We start from the raw sequence: 18,277 nt of genomic DNA, 5'->3' as shown, positions 1-18,277 counted from the left end.
GAGCCGCAAGGCGAAGCTCTCAATTTACTAGTCGGTCTATGTTCCTACCCTCACCTATGGTCATGAGCTATGGGTAGTGACCGAAAGAACGAGATCGCGAATACAAGTGGCTGAAATGAGTTTCCCCCGCAGGGTGTCTGGGCTCTCCCTTAAAGATAGGGTGAGAATCTCAGTCATCCGGGAGGGGCTCAGAGTAGAGCCGCTGCTCCTCCGCATCTAGAGGAGTCAGATGAGGTGGCTCGGGCATCTGATCAGGATGCCTCCTGGACGTCTCCCTGGTGAGGTGTTCTGGGCACGTCTAACCGGGAGGAGGCCCAGGGGAAGACCCAGGACACGCTGGAGGGACTATGTCTCCCGGCTGGCCTGGGAACACCTTGGGATTCCCCCGGAACAGCTAGAAGTAGTGGCCGGGGAGAGGGAAGTCTGGGCATCTCTGCTCAAGCTGCTGCCCCCGCGACCCGACCTCAGATAAGCGGAAGAGAATGGATGGATGGATGGATGGACTTTCTCACTAATGTCTGTGTTTGTGTGTGTGTGAATATAGAGACTGGACTAGAGATCTATTTCTGTGTGTGATAACTCAAGAAGGAATCCATCAATCTAAGTGAAACAGTTATTAACATGATACAATTCCAAAAAGCTGATGATTTTGTGCTTTTTTGCAGGTTGTGCTCCAACTGCAACACAATTAGGGAAGGAACACGTATATTTTCAACAAGGTGTGGCTATTCCATTTAATTCTACACATTAAACTATAGGCATTTAAAACGTCACTACTAAATAACAGCTTTATGTAGGGAAATTAATCTGCTGGACACATCTGCTTTTTTGTGACTCACACCTCTACAGCCTGCTTTGGAACACTTAGTTTGCAATTACAACTCAACACATGTACTGTTCACTGATTTTTATTTACACACAGCATATCTGACACTGCTATCGTGGGCTGCATCAGGAGTGGGCAGGAGGAGGGGTATAGGAACCTCATCAAGGACTTTGTTAAATTGTGCGACTCAAACCACCTACACCTGAACACCAGCAAAACCAAGGAGCTGGTGGTGGATTTTAGGAGGCCCAGGCCCCTCATGGACACCGTGATCATCAGAGGTGACTGTGTGCAGAGAGTGCAGACCTATAAATATCTGGAAGTGCAGCTGGATGATAAATTAGACTGGACTGCCAATACTGATTCTCTGTGCAAGACAGGACAGAGCCAGTTATACTTCCGTAGAAGGCTGGCGTCCTTCAACATCTGTAATAAGATGCTGCAGATGTTCTATCAGACGGTTGTGGCGAGTGCCCTCTTCTACACCGTGGTGTGCTAGGGAGGCAGCATAAAGAAGAAGGACGCCTCACGCCTGGGCAAAACTGGTGAGGAAGGCAGGCTCTATTGTAGGCATGGAGCTGGACAGCTTGACATCCGTGGCAGAGCGACGGGCGCTGAGCAGGCTCTTGTCAAGCATGCAGAATCCACTGCATCCACTGAACAGTATCATCTCCAGACAGACGAGCAGCTTCAGCAACAGACTGCTGTCACTGTCCTGCTCCACTGACAGACTGAGGAGATCGTTCCTCCCTCAAACTATGCGACTCTTCAATTCCACCCGGGGGGGGGATAAACGTTAACATTATACAAAGTTATTGTCTGTTTTTACCTGCATTTTTATTACTCTTTAATTTAATATTGTTTTTTGTATCAGTATGCTGCTGCTGGAGTATGTGAATTTCCCCTTGGGATTAATAAAGTATCTATCTATCTATCTATCTATCTATCTATCTATCTATCTATCTATCTATCTATCTATCTATCTATCTATCTATCTATCTATCTATCTATCTATCTATCTATCTATCTATCTATCTAGGAAACTAGTTTAAAGCTGAAAGATTGTAAAACTTTCTTTTTAACGATTTAAAAAATGATTTGTAATCATCCATCATGCTATATCCTAACTACAGGGTCACAGGGGTCTGCTGGAGCCAATCCCAGCAAACACAGGGTGCAAGGCAGGAAACAAACCCCGGGCAGTGTGCCAGCCCACACACACTAAGCACAATTTAGATTCACCAATGCACCTAACCTGCATGTCTTTGGACTGTGGGAGGAAACCCACACAGACACGGGGAGAACATGCAAACTCTACGCAGGGAGGACCCGGGAAGCGAACCCAGGTCTCCTAATTGTGAGGCAGCAGCGCTACCCACTGCGCCACCATGCCGCCCTATTTGTAATCAGCAGCAAAGTGCACTAGAGACACACCAACAGTACACATAAAGTTTATTATAGGGTTCAATAAAGACAAGCATTTTTCCTGTTTTGAGACCTGAAAAACATCAATAGTCTAGTATTTTCCAATGAAACAAAAGTATCAAGAGGAATGAATTCCACGTTTCCTCATGAACAGATTACAGGTTCACAGCTTAGTGTGAACAAAACATATGGGTATACATTTCCAATGAAGAACAGCAACAGTGAAAAAATAACAGGTCATTTATAATGTGCACGCTTGTGCTTTATAATATTTGCATCCATTCCCAATGTGAACACTCATAAAATTATAATGGCTGGGGACTTTAATTTGTGTTTTAAATACACTCTTAGATAGGACTCCTGTGACAGGGGGGATGACATCTAACACTGCAAAGACAATTACACAGTTTTTAACTGACCACAACTTATCAGACCCTTGGAGGTTTCTTAACCCAAACTCAAGACCATATTCGTTCTACTCACCAGTGCATCATAGCTACTCAAGAATTGATTATTTTTTTATAGATAATAATTTCCTGCCTACGATTAAATCGTGCAAATACGACACAATTGTTATCTCCGACCATGCCCCTCTAGTCTTGGAGCTAAAATCATTAAGCCCCTCACACTCACCTCGCAGATGGCGTCTTAACCCTCTTCTATTAGCAGACGAGAAGTGCACAGAATTTATATCCAAACAAATCAGCTTCTTCCTAGAGACAAACACACCCACAGAGGTTTCTGCAGGAACCCTCTGGGAAACTCTAAAGGCCTTCTTAAGAGGACAGATTATTTCATTTCTTTCCCACAGAAATAAATTAGAAACCAAGAAACTGTCAGAGCTAAGAAGCGAAATTACTAGAATAGATGAAGAACAAGCCAAGCGTCCAAGTGAAGCTCTTCACAGGAAAAGGCAGGCCCTGCATACAGAACTTAACATCTTAACAACTAAAGAAACTGAACAACTTATTTATAAGTCAAGACATCATTACTGTGAACACGGAGAGAAAGCTAATAAGCTTTTAGCTCAACAAATTCACAAACAAGAAGTTCACAATGCAATACCAGTAATCACCAACACGAATGGAGAAGAAATCATTGACCATAAAAATATAATGCACGCATTTAGAGATTATTATAAATCCTTATATTCTACTGAGGTCAAAGAAGACAACACACAATCTAATGCATTTCTGGATACATCACAGACACCACAAATAGATGCTTTAAATGCTGAGGAACTGGATAAACCTCTGATGCTAACAGAATTACTAGATGCTATACAGTCACTTCAAAGCGGGAAATCAGCAGGCCCTGATGGTTACCCCGTAGAATTTTATAAGAAATTCTCCACTCAGCTAGCTCCCCTCTTATTGGCAAAATTTATAGAAGCTAGAGACAACCAAATACTACCTCAAACATTTCGACAAGCATTAATCACCGTCTTTCCTAAACAAAATAAGGACTTGTTACAATGTGCATCATACAGACCAATTTCACTCCTGAATAATGACGTTAAGATACTCTCAAAAATTCTAGCTAGAAGGATGGAGAAAGTGCTGCCCTCGGTAATATCACAAGATCAAACTGGATTTATTATATGGCCGACACCTATCTTCCAATCTCCGACGCTTGTTTAATATTATATATTCACCAGCAAAATCAAACACCCCAGAGATATTACTATCATTAGATGCAGAAAAAGCATTTGATATGATTGAATGGAACTACCTTTTCAATGCATTGGAGAAATTTGGGTTTGGCCCGAATATTTGTGCATGGATCAAACTACTGTATACCAATCCAGAAGCTTCAGTTTGTATTAATAACATTTGTTCAGACTACTTTAAGCTAGAACGTGGTACCAGACAAGGATGTCCCTTGTCACCACTGCTGTTTGCAATCGGCATTGAACCACTGGCGGTTCACTGTTGAAATTCCTATCAGATAAAGGGGATTGTCAGAGAAGGACTGGAACAGAAAATTTCTCTATATGCAGATGATATGGTTTTATATATATCAGACCCAGAAAACACTGTGCCTGCAGTTTTAACAGCACTCACAGAATTTCAAAAGATATCTGGTCTTAGAATTAATCTGAATAAAAGTGTACTCTTTCCAGTGAATTCACAAGCATATAATATTAGATTGGACACCCTACCTTTTACCATAGCAGATCAGTTTAAATACCTAGGGGTAAATATCACAAGTAAACATAAAGCTCTTTATCAACAAAATTTTGCCGTCTGTATGGAAAAAAATTAAGCAAGACTTGCATAGATGGTGAACCCTTCATCTCACTCTAGCCGGAAGAATTAACATTGTTAAGATGAATATCCTTCCTAAACTTCTTTTTTTATTTCAAAACATTCCAATATATATCAATAAATCGTTTTTTAAGCAAATAAATTCAACAATAACCTCATTCATTTGGAACTCAAAACACCCACGTATCCGAAGAGCAACCCTACAAAGACCTCAGGCAGAAGGTGGCATGGCTTTACCTAATTTTCAGTTTTATTACTGGGCAGCAAACATACAAGCCATAAAAACCTGGACACAAATAAATGAACATACACAGGCTTGGTTCGCAATAGAAGTAAAATTCTGTGGTACTTCTTTATACTCCCTGCTCTGCGCTCTAATAAATGCAAGTTATCGCAAATATACTAATAACCCAATTGTGCTTTACTCACTCAGAATATGGAACCAACTTAGAAAGCATTTTAAGATGGAAAATCTTTTATCCGTGGCACCTCTGAAAGAGAATCACCTCTTTCAACACTCGGAAACATATCCAGTTTTTAATATCTGGAAAAGTTTTGGGATTAAAATGCTCCGAGATCTTTATATAGACAACATATTTGCATCTTTTGAACAATTACGTTCCAAATTCAACCTCCCAGCTACACATTTCTTTCACTATCTTCAAATTAGAAATTTTGTTAAACAGAAATTGCCCGATTTTCCTCACCTTGTACCCTCCACCATGCTGGAAAAAATACTGCTCAAATTCGAGGAATTAAACACCATTTCTGCATTATATAAAATCTTATTAGAGTCCCTACCTTTCAAAGACCCAAGAGGACATTGGGAAGAAGATCTTTTAATCAATATATCAGAAAAGGAGTGGAAGGTAGCAATGCAGAGAATTCACTCGAGCTCCATATGCGCAAAGCATAGAATTATTCAACTAAAAATTATATATCAAGCTCATCTGTCTCGCTTAAAACTGTCCAAAATGTTTCCAGGGCAAGATCCAACCTGCGAACGCTGCAATCAAGCTCCTGCCTCACTGGGTCACATGTTCTGGGCCTGCACCAAACTAACATCATTTTGGACCAAAATTTTTAAGTGCCTTTCAGACAGCCTTGGTATCACAATCCCTCCTAACCCATTAACAGCTGTGTTCGGTGTTCTTCCAGACGGACTTGAAGTGGAGAAGGACAAGCAAACGGTGATTGCATTCACTACACTTTTGGCACGCAGACTTATTCTGTTAAATTGGAAGAATCCTAACTCTCCTCTGATAAGTCAATGGGAAACCGATGTTTTATATTATTTGAAATTGGAAAAAATCAAATTCTCAGTTAGAGGATCTGTACAGAATTTTTTTAAAACCTGGCAGGATCTAATCAATATTATTTTAGAATAAGAGAAGTAACTATTACCACATTTAATTCCCTTCTCCTTTTTTATTTATCTATATATATTTCTTCCTTTCTTTTGTTTAATGTTGCCTTATTAAAAAGCCCTAAGCAATTCTCCTTTGGCTAAGCTCTCCTTCTCAGGGGTGGGGTTTGATTTGTCTTCAATTTTTTTTTGTGATAAATCGATCTATTTGTATGGAATGATTACAATAAAATTAATAAATAAAATTAAAAAATATATATATAATTTGATAGTTCAATATTTTAACTTGCTAACATTTCTGTCCATCAAGTGTGTTGCAGGTGCTACAGCAAAGTTCAGTTTAAGCAGGTTCAGCGTCTGTTTCCTGCATGGTTATGATCAGTAGACTTTATACAGCATATGCTCAGGATGTATCTCTCACTCACCAAAGGATTTAGCGGCTAAAAGAAGACAGACTAACCAAACAGCACACAATTTAATCTGTTCTAATGCCAACCTATAGTCTGGTAACATATACACTTGCAAGGATTTACCTCCACCTAGTTAACTCTAAGAAGTCAGTGTCAAGTATAAAATGTCCAGGGTGCAGAAAAGAAAATAAAGAATAAAAAACAGCAACAGACAAAAAAATATAGGCTAAGAAAAAATAAAATAGCTCGAGTAAAGAAAGCGTTTTAACTGCAAAAAAAGCATGCAAAATATAGAGCCTTAAAAAAAAAAGAACCATGAGGAGGCCTTAATTTACTGTGGGAGAAATCACCACAGACACCAAATGACATGTGCATCATGTAGTGACTTGACGATTAGGCTGCTATCATCTCAAATGTGCGCACAGAACTTCAGCCTGAAAAGATATTTGCTTGTAACACATAATCATGTTTATACTAATGAATTAACAAAATGCTAATAGAAATTAGAGAAGGATATGTTTATGAGCACAACCGTACACTGAATCACTTAATTAAGCAGCGCTCCACTCCCTTTATCATCCACTTAAACACCAGCCTGTGGTTTTTTGTAATTTTTTTAAAATTTTTGACAAATGAGTAACCCAACTACATTTATGTAGATAAATTAACTGTAAAGAAGGTACATCAGTCTACTAACTTTGCCAACTAAGCAAGATAACACATTAAACTAACCTGATGTTGTCCACTACTTGTATTCCAGTAAATTACTTTATTTGAGTCCCAAGTTCACTAGACCTTTAATCTTAAACTCTGACGGCACTAAAACTAATTTGTACCACAGAGTATTTTGAAAAAACAATTCGCAAACTAATAGTTCAAACTTAAGTTACTTGGGGTCACTGCTGTCTCGTGGTTTTAAGGATCTGGGTTTTATATCACTGTCTGTAATTAATTGGGTCTCCTTTGTGTATGTGTGTATTTCTTTCTGGAAACAATGGATTTCTTTCCACATTTCAAAGGTGTGCATGATATGGTTAAATGGTGACTCTAGATTGGACAGGTATGAACTTGGAGAACGAATAAGCCTTATAATGGACAGGCATCACATTCAATGCTGGTTTTTGCCTTTCATCCAATACTGCTGGGATATACAGTACTCTACTCTTTCAGATGTCCATAAATAAAAAGATTTTTTAAAACTTTTTGTGGATCAAAGTTTTAAAACTAACCATCTCACTATCCATTCATTTTTCCATGTGTGCTTTTCTGGGTCCATTGTGTTTAAAATTCTGGACTACTGTACATCATGTGAGTTCAGAACAGAGAGGCTGAAATATAACATACCAACACACATCTACTAGATAAAATGACATATATTCAGTATTATGTATATCTGTTCCTAATTACATTATAAGTCTTGTTTTCTGTCTTGTAAAAATACTGAAGTACGTTGTCAAGGAGTAGAAATGTCCTATCTACACTGACATTGCTCTGAAAGACCAGGGAGATGAAAGTAAAGACGAACTAGTGAAAACTGTAGAATAAAGAAGATAACATCATAAAAAAAACAACAGTAAATGTAAACGCTTCCTAAGTATCCATTCATCCATTTTCCAACCTGCTGAATCTGAACACAGGGTCAAGGGGGTCTGCTGGAGCCAATCCCAGTCAGCACAGGGCACAAGGCAGGAACCAATCCCGGGCAGGGTGCCAACCCACCGCAGGACACACACAAACACACCAGGGACAATTTAGAATCGCCAATCCACCTAACCTGCATGTCTTTGGACTGTGGGAGGAAACCCACGCAGACACGGGGAGAACATGCAAACTCCACGCAGGGAGGACCCGGGAAGTGAACCCGGGTCACCTTACTGCGAGGCACTGCACCACCGTGCCGCCCTTCCTAAGTATGATCAAAACTTAAACATATCAAACTGTGAAGGGCTAGGACAGTATAGACAACCATGAAGGATATTCCACTATAAGACCAAGGGATTTGATTGACGTCACTCTTATACGTTTTGCTCATGCCAGGTGTTCAAATTTAGCTTTCTCATTTAATTGGAGAAAGATGTCTCCCAATTTCATTGAAACACTTGTCACTGTGTGGTGAAAATCCCAGAAATTAAGTATGTTTCATAAGTAACATGGCTTAATATACATGTGTCTTTTTTTTTTACCTTGAGCTCATCAGCTGATAACATCTGGTTTCACTTTTCGCTCACATTCCGAGTCTATATTTTGTTGCGGCTGTACTTGTAAAATCAATCTAATCAGCATTTTTCAGTCATTTTATAAGGAAAATAACATGTTGTCAGATGAGTAAACACACACACTAATACTGAAACAGCTCCTGTTTCTGTTTTTTGTGAAGTTTTCTAAGGTATTATTTCATTATTCTTTTGTGGAAGACATTCTACATTATTATATCAAGTTCTTTATGATTGAGCTAACTATACAAGGTAATACATAAAAAAGCTGAAGCTTTGCTATAATTACATTGTTCACTTATAACTTTCTGCCACTGTTTACTGTTTATTTGATTCCATTAATTTCAATTCAATTTAACCTTGCATAGGATTAGCCACTGAATACAGGCTCATACACCTAACAAATATAACCGGAAAACATTTAAATTCAAAAACACATACTGTGTCCTCCATAATGTTTGGGAGAAAGACACATTTTTCTTTGATTTACACATCTGCTGCACAGTTTAAAATTACAAATCAAGCAATTCAGATTTTTAATTGTGATTAAAGTGCATGTTTCAGACTTTCATTTAGATTAGATAGACTTTATTAATCCCTAGGGGAAATTCACATACTGTATATACAGCAGCAGAAGCATAAAAACAAGGATAAAGACTCACAGGACAAATAATACAGCCAATCAATCGATTGATATGTAAATAAAAATAAATACATAAATATAGAAATAAATGTATATTGTGCAGTTATTTCAAAATGGTATTTCAAAAATTAATGTAACGAGTACCCCAAGAGGAAGCACTGAATTGTCTGATAGCAGTGGGCAGAAAAGACCCCCAGAGGTTATGTATGGTTATTTAAGGGTATTTGCATACATTTCAGTTACATCATGTTGAAATAATAGCACTTTCTCTGTCTGGTTCCCCCATTTCAGGGCACCATTATACTTGGTACACAGCAATGGCAGTTCTTTTAAAGCAGTCATATTTAGGACTTTGTTGCATATCGTTTGTATGCAAAGGCTGCTTGAAGTCTGTAATTCATAGACATCACCAGGTGCTGAGGATCTCATCAATGGGTTTTGAGACATTTACTGGAACTTGAGCAAATAACATGTTTCTATGTACCTCAGAATTCATTGTGCAAGTGCCGTCAGAAGTCTCATCATCACTGAAGAGACGTGTGCCATTACCTGTGGAAGCCATACATGCCCAAACCATAACACCCCCAAACACCAGATAAGGTGATTTGCTTTGGATCTTGGGCAGCTCCAATTCGTCTGCACACTTTGCTCTCTTGCCATCACTCTGATGCAGGTTCATCTTTATCTCTTCTGTCCAGAAGACCTTTTTCCAGAATTCTGCAGGCTCCTTTCTGTACTTTTTTTCACAAATTGTAATCTGTCCATCCTGCTTTGGTGGCTAACTAGTGGTTTGCATCTTGCAGTGTGGCCGCTGTATTTCTGTTCATGAAGTCTTCTTCTGCTGACACATCCACATCTGCCTCCTGGAGACTGTTTCTGATCTATTTCTGGCGTTTTGGGCTTTTTCTTTATCAAAATGAGGATTCATCTGTCATCAGCTGTGGAGGTCTTCGTTGGCCTACCAGTCCCTTTGTGATTACTGCGCTCAACAGTGTATTCTTTCTTCTTAATGATAAATGATAATAATCATTCATTACATTTATATAGCGCTTTTCTCAGTACTCAAAGCGCTGTCCACACAGGGAGGAACCGGGAAGCGAACCCACAATCTTCCACAGTCTCCTTACTGCAAAGCAGCAGCACTACCACTGCGCCACCTGTGAGGACATGATGATATGATAATGATATTCCAGACAGTTGATTTCGGTAATCCTCAGGTTTTACCAATGTCTCTAATAGGTTTATTCTTGTTTTCCAGTCTCATCATGGCTTCTTTGACTTTTATTGGCACAGGTGTTGTCCTTATAATGAACAATAGCAGCTATAGATTCTAAATTGCAGGAGCAAGCCAAGGTATATTAAACCTGCACCAATGAAGCAATGGAACACCTGAGCAATCACAAACAACTGTGACGCCAATTGTCCCAAACATTATGGTGACCTGAAACGGGGGAACCATGTAGAAAAAGTGGTGAGACCGAAATGAATGCAGATGCCCTTAAAGTCTGCAATGTGCACTTTAATCTCATCTGAATTGTTTGATTTGTAATTTTAAACTGAAACTGTGGAGCAGACAGATACATTAAGGAAAAATGTGTCTTTGTCCCAAACATTATAGAGGGCACTGCATGTTAAGCTATAAAAACAATAAAACAAATCACTTTTAAAAAACGGGAATAAAAGTCTTACATGGGCAGAATTGTTCCAACGTGAGGGAAAATGGACAAGGACTCTGAATGTCATTCTTGTTTTATAAAAATTGCCCTTTTTACCACAACCTCATGGTACTTGCAGTGAAAGAGTTTAATTGGAAGAAATCTAGAAAAGGCAATTATTTAAAGGAAATAATGTGATTAACTAGATTGTTTGTTTTCTTTGGACAACACAAATATACTGTATGCAATGTTATATATTTACCCATACAATTATTCATCCAATTATTTCCATCCCTCCATTTGTTAGCCAACCTGCTTAATTCAGCACCCAGTTCAGGGCTGTGGGACACAGAGCTTATTCCACGCAGAGCAGAATTTAAGGCTCACGCACAAAATTCAGAGATGCCACTATGTACAAAATGAATTTAAACAAAAGTTGGCTTTATAGTAAATACTAAATAAACAAATAATATGATTAGATTAAACCTGTCAAGGAGATATTTTATCATGTTATTAATTGTAATATAATCCATCCATCCATCCATTTTCCAACCCGCTGAATCCAAACACAGGGTCACGGGGGTCTGCTGGAGCCAATCCCAGCCAACACAGGGCACAAGGCAGGAACCAATCCCGGGCAGGGTGCCAACCCAGCGCAGTTGTAATATAATAAAAAAGTTAAAAAATAAATTTAAAAAAACAGTCATCAGGTAAATATGATATAACCTAAATCATATACTGTATGACCCCTATCTGTTATATGTGAAACTGTAATGTTCTCACTGTGTTCTGTCAGGTTGTGAAGATACTGAAGTAGGACACTAGCAGTGTATATGTAAGCTTGAATGTGTGTTGTGTTTGAGTGAGTTTCTGTATTGTGCACTATGTTGCCGGGGTAGGGGCCAAATCATTGTGAACCTGTGAATGGAATACGCAGGTGCAAAAAAAAAAAAACACGAATGGGTGATTATATCCCATTTTGCATAAACTATAGTTTTACCCAAAAGAATGAGGCCCGAGTCTTAGATGTGAGTTGGATTTGAAATTGAATTTGATTTCAGAACTATCCATCCATCCATCCACTTTCCAACCTGCTGAATCCGAACACAGGGTCACAGGGGTCTGCTGGAGCCAATCCCAGCCAACACAGGGCACAAGGCAGGAACCAACCCACCGCAGGACACACACAAACACACCAAGCACACACTAGGGCCAATTTAGAATCGCCAATCCACCTAACCAGCACGTCTTTGGACTGTGGGAGGAAACCCATGCAGACACGGGGAGAACATGCAAACTCCACGCAGGGAGGACCCGGGAAGCGAACCCGGGTCTCCTAACTGCGAGGCAGCAGCGCTACCTCGTGTAATGGCTTACACTCATATCATCTAGCAACTGCTAAGACAGCAAAGTTTAAAAATGCTTTGAACCAGTTTGCTAGCTGGTTTTGCACCCCATTGACGTGGGGAACTGTGACATGCTTTTTTCTTATCTTATAAATAGTTTTTTAACATTGGACAAACATAAAATAAACCATAATAGTAACAGTGCAGTTCTGCTGCATCAGCCAACTAACCTCCTCATCAATATTTCTGCCATTTTATTATTTCAATGCCTACATCAAAAATTGAGTTTGCATTAGGCCTGCCATCGTCTAATCGTCATTTGCATGATGCATTGAGATTCTTCCTCAGCTTGAAATCATAATCTACTTCACTGTGTATTACAGCATTTCATGACACACATAAGCCTTAACGTTTTCAATATTGTGTATACTAATTGGAGCATTTCTTATATTACATGTCTTGGTAATAACAATGGAATATCTTTTGGTATTTAGAACATATAAGTTAGACAACAAAACTCAATAATCATTGTCATAAGCAGTTATCACATAGTCCCATATACAGTATTATCTGATTGTCAAGCAATATATTCTATTGATTCAGGGCTTCAAGTTACTGATGGAGGGACACAACTTTAGTCATAAATATGCCAAAGCAGTTACTTGCTATAAACATAGATTTTACACAGATTGTTCTGGTAAATGTTATAATGACCAGACCGTATGATTTTACATTTGGATGATGCCTTTATTAAAGGAAAAAAAAAAACAACATCAAGATTTTTGACAGTTATTTATAGATTTTTTTTCTTTTACAATTGAACACAGGCAGGTGAAGTGACTTGTTCAGGGTCAAACTGTGGACAAGAGGTAAGAATTCAAGCAGAAATTTTGGGTTTTAAAGTCCAATTCCTTAGCCATTACACTATAATGCCTTCATGAAAAATGGTGAACATCCTTTTTAAAAACTTGCCATAAAATCTGTCCTAACTTCTCTTATTTGAAAAGAGGACTTGCAGACAACTTGCAAAGAAGAAATGCCATGTTAAGATACTACAGTTGTCCGTATCATTTTTGATTCAGGTCAAGTGTTGTATTGATTATTATGTGTTCATATCTGAGAAGCATCAATCCAAAAGGCATTAGTGCCCAATTCAACTATCACTATATCACTGGATGGAGTTTTTGTGACAAATGTTCTTCTGTTGGGACCTTCTATCGTTGGAGCATTCTGATTGTGCTGCATCTCACTGATATTTATTTTGAAGAAGGCTCGGTGGAGACCAATATCCTTAGTCATTACTTCTCTTCCAAACTGATGGTTTGCCACTCAAATTGTAAATGATAGCTACATTCCCTTTGTGATATTGTTGGTCCTCCTGATCTACAACTTCAATATTTTAAGAGAAAAAGCAGAGTCAGATGGGGCTGAAGGCACTCTTAAAAATCCATGGCAGGTTTTGTGGATTGTTTTCTAATCTATATCCCTTCTGCTGCCTGTTTCATCTCCTCCCCTCTCTCTCTCTCTCTCCCCCCTCCTCCTCTTCATCCTGTTTTCGTGGTATCCCTTGTTAAAGGGATTTCCCCCCTGGCTCATACAGTGAGTCACGTGTGAGTCACATAGGCCTGGGTAACAGGGTTAATATAATCAATTTGAAATTAACCACAAAAGCTGTGTAAATAAGCAGCAGGTGACAGAGAGTTCTTTTATACAGACTTCTGCAGGTCACCTAAACTTTGAAAACACATGGGCCGATCATCATTCATTTTTAACTGTGGCCAATAGACTGCCTGAGTTAAGGAGTGTGAAACTGAAAAATGAGACTTCTGAGCGCAGTAACAGATGTGGTTTTAATGTTGGTCTGATTTAAAGCAATAAGTCAAAAATTCAGAAGTTTCTCTTTATAAAATTCAATCTAAATTAAATATTTTAATAGAAACAATTCCTGGCAGCACTCATTTGGCTCACAATGAATGAGTTGGGTGAGTGGACAAGATCACACTCCAGCAAAATGAAGACAAATTCAGGGCTGGTCTCTGCCCTGTGCCTAATGTTGCTGGTGTAGTCTCTTCCCCATGATAATACTGTATAAATTAAAGTTGTTATGGAAGCTGAATACATGAATGAATGTAACTAATCAAGCATTCAGTGATTTCATAGCACCTTTAACAAAACATTCCTAGACTACAATTAAAAACACTCTTAGAAAAAGACAGTACAACAGTCTGTTATGTAGCAATTCCATTCACTGAAAACAGTGTGAATAAAGCTTAGGTTTAGGAGTTAGTTTATCAGGGGTGGTTCATGAAGCGACGTACAACTCTTACTGCAAAGTTGCAGCTTCAAAGGTAACCGACTACTCCACTTGGGAAGAAAGAGCTCTTAATAAACCCTCTTACCTTAGTGGTGTGCATTGTGGGAGATGCTGGAAATTGACTTCCTTTCATTGTCTGAGCCTGTGAAAGCAAGACAATACATTTTTACAACATCAGTCTGACTGCCAGATAGGATTACTTTAGAATTGCTTTTGCGAAATAAAATTAAAATTACCTGATGGTTGGAGTCTGAACCATTTCTTTCAGTGTCTAAAAGAGAGAGATAATAGTTTATTCATATTACACTGACTTTTCCAAACCTCTACATGTTCTCTCATTTTAATGTTTACTTTTGTACAGATTTATGCTGGTTCAGTCCACTAGTTCAGTGCAGTTTATTTCAGATTTTATTTTATGTGTGTGTATATAATGTAAATACATTTATTGTTCTCTTAAACACTGATTTTATTTAGTAGCTCTTGGTCACTTTATTGGTGGTCCCTTTTCACGGCTGGCTATCAGGTGCCAGTTGTTTACACTGTTTCTTACAGATATACTGAGTCCAGTTACTGCAGCTAAAGTACAAAAAGCAGAGACAAAATGAAAGATCAACAGTTTGTCTGATATTATTCTTGATGTGTCATGAGACAAGCAAAAGAATCTATATATTTCTAGGATTTCATGACCAATGTCCCCTCAACACACTCTGCATTCCCTTTGACAGTGCATATGAACATCAGCTACCACCCTCTCTTTTGAAGGACTCCACATTCTTGCAGTTGGCCATGTTTACCCAAAACAACCTATGGGTGGATCAATGCTTCTATGCACCACTCCCCACCCTTGCTGCTATTCACTGTTGTGTCATTTATCAGTATCTGAATGATAGCCCTCTGGCATGTTCTCCAGAAAAAACATTTGTCATGTCCAACTGAACCCATTCATCTTTGTGGTCAGTAGAGTGTTTTTGGAAATCCTTGAATAAGACAGTTATGATTGTTTCTGGTCTGGCGCGTGACATATGTGACCCTTTGAAATGCCAGTCCACATGCAGAGATCTTGTACACCTTTTTGGATCTTTGGCTCTTTTTGAAAGCCAATAAGTAAAAATGATAAGCCAGCACCAGGAGGACAGAGAAAAGTAAACTAGCCCAGTCTGATCAATTAACATTAAAATTTTGAATGTGTAGGACCCTGGCTAAGTAGTACATGAGCTCTTCTGATTTCTTTCTTCCTATCTTTCTATTTTTTGTATAGGTATGAGTAATGAGAAGGTCTTACCACTAGGGCAATTTAAGAGATTATCCTTCCTACTATTTCAATTATGCAGTGGAATAAACCCTTTATTAAATGGAAAAGGAATCTGTCATATTTAAAAAGGAAATTAACTTATCTCGAATCAAAGTTCACCAATATACAAGCAGGAAATCAGATTTTCACCTAAGCCATGTAAATGGTGGAACACAAAATACAATCAGATATCATTAGTTTCAAAAAACAAAGGCAGTGAATGTAGTGTCTGAAACATGTGAGGTGAAACTGCTAAGAGATCTAGAGATCTCATCATTGGCCAAAACAATGTGCTTTCGGTGTGCCATCTTCCTTAAAGAGTGGCCACGTATAAAATTGCTTGCATTTCTAATAACGGATGTGCTCTTGGTAAAGTTGGAGCTAAAAAACAAGAACCAAAAAAAAAAATGACTTGAATACGTAATGCTCTGTTTATTAGACTGTTCCAAGTTCAAAGCTAAGCATTACAATTCAGCATTATATTTTCATCAACATATTGCAATTTTTCAAGACATTTATCCTTTGAGAAGTTAGCTGTGAATTAAATGGAAGTAGAATTGGTTTTACAATATTCACCTGAGTAGGGACCACAAAACCTCTGGATGACGATGAGCATATTTAATAACAAAAATACATTCACATGGACAATTCCTACCTCCACCATCCTGCTGTAAGCTGTCTGCTCTGGGCTTCTCTATGTCTGAAGGCTTTGACATTCTTATTTCTAGAAAAAAGAGCAAAAAAGATGTAGTGTTAGGTAGTGGCTGTTGTAGAAGGAATGCTGTAGGAGAATTAGAAAAGCATCTCCATGTTGCTGGTAAGCTGCACACATGAAACCAAAAGTAGAGTTCCCACAACGCATTTTTATTTTTTTGTGAAGCACATTGATCACTGGAAAGGTGCTATATAAAAATGTATTATTATTTATTAAATAAAATATATTATTATTATACAGAAAATCTCACCAAAACCCTTAGCTACATTATCTCTAACAAGAATGGACCCAAACACATGAGCAAAATGGAGAGACAAGTGCTGATTGCTGTCAGCACCTTCTTTGCTCACATTATCACTCAGGTATCGAAATTTCTACAAAAAGCATTTTGTTGAAGCCTCCTAATGATCATCATCACTGAAAAACCACACAAACAAAACAGTAGTTCATGAAACTATAACTCTTGTATATGTACAGAACAGTTTACTTTTTTCTTTTAAGTAATTATATTATCCTTTACAAGTTTTTGACAAATGATTAAATTTACACTGCAACAAAACTGGCTAATCACTGAAAGTTGAATTAGCAGAGTTTCAAATGTTCCTCTGTTTTGTGTGCACGTTGAATATTTAGAACTCAAAACCCAAGAGACATTATTGATGCCGGTGATTAAATAATACTGAAACTAGACTGTCAGGCCTGCTGCTACCCAGAGTAACTGATCAAATGAGCTGTTAAGTCTTTTACTGTTTCAGAATTGTCTTGATGCCTCTAAATAGCTTTCAAGATGCGTTGTGCTGATTGATTCCAAACAAACTATGTATATTTATGCACATATATATATATATATAACCACCTACGCTTTTACCAGCAAAATTGGATAGTTTTTCATCTGACCTATCAAGAAAAGGTAAAAAGTGGATATTCTTAATATTTGTTTATGTTTGGAAGAACAACTCCAGCTTTTGACATTATGCTGCCAAACTAGCTTGTGTAAAGTACTTACATACCACAGAGAGCCCTGTAGTTTCACACTCAGATGTGATAGGTCATAAAACAAACATTGCATATAACCATCCATTACCTGAACCCACTTTATTTGTCACGAAAAAATCTGAAAAACAATTTAAGTTTACATAGATACCAACTTTTTAAATTGAAAATTACATTTTACTCGGGGGTGCTGCCTCACAGCTCATAGTCCAGTATTTCTCTGGGTACTCTAGTTTCCTTCCATTCCAAAGATGGCTTAGGGTGACTGTCAACTCTAAATCATCTATGTACACGGATATTTTAATCTGTGTGCCCTGGAAAGGACAGGCATTCTGTTTAAGATTGGTCTGACTATACTCCATGACCCTGAAGACGACTATACATGCAGCACATCAGCGTTTCTCAACCCTTAAGTATTTGCGACCAGAGTTTTCATAACAGTTTTAATCACACCCCAATAACGTTTTTTTGAAAGGAGCCCATTAATACCAATTTGTTCTTTTTTAATTAATGATATATCATAGACTACGGTGGGTTGGCACCCTGCCCTGGATTGGTTCCTGCCTTGTGCCCTGCGTTGGCTGGGATTGGCTCCAGCAGACCCCCGTGACCCTGTGTTCGGATTCAGCGGGTTGGAAAATGGATGGATGGATATATCATAGATGCATATTTTATTATACCTACTTAACTTTTATCGACATTTATCTAACTCTATATTTATTTTTCTAGTACAGTTTCAGAATGTAGTTTAAGTTAATTTGTTTTGGTTTCAATAGATGTTTTGTTTTCTTTTTTTCACATCTTCGCTCCCCC

General features: G+C 38.3%; 1 protein-coding gene across 8 annotated transcripts in view; it reads right to left on the bottom strand.

Annotated features, from left to right (window-relative positions):
* The window catches only part of pou2f2a (POU class 2 homeobox 2a), a 173,811-nt gene that overhangs the window by 40,643 nt on the left and 114,891 nt on the right, over positions 1 to 18,277 (bottom strand). For all 8 annotated transcript variants that reach the window (XM_051920889.1, XM_051920890.1, XM_051920892.1 and 5 more), the window contains exons 2-4: positions 16,412 to 16,480; positions 14,702 to 14,736; positions 14,551 to 14,607 (exon numbers count right to left, since the gene is read on the bottom strand). In XM_051920889.1, the coding sequence (XP_051776849.1) occupies positions 14,551 to 14,607; positions 14,702 to 14,736; positions 16,412 to 16,480 (161 nt within the window). The remainder of the gene's footprint in view (positions 1 to 14,550; positions 14,608 to 14,701; positions 14,737 to 16,411; positions 16,481 to 18,277) is intronic.

Source organism: Erpetoichthys calabaricus, chromosome 17 (genome assembly GCF_900747795.2).
Source record: "Erpetoichthys calabaricus chromosome 17, fErpCal1.3, whole genome shotgun sequence".
Taxonomy (NCBI): domain Eukaryota; kingdom Metazoa; phylum Chordata; class Cladistia; order Polypteriformes; family Polypteridae; genus Erpetoichthys; species Erpetoichthys calabaricus.
This window is presented reverse-complemented; position numbering and strand designations above follow the sequence as displayed.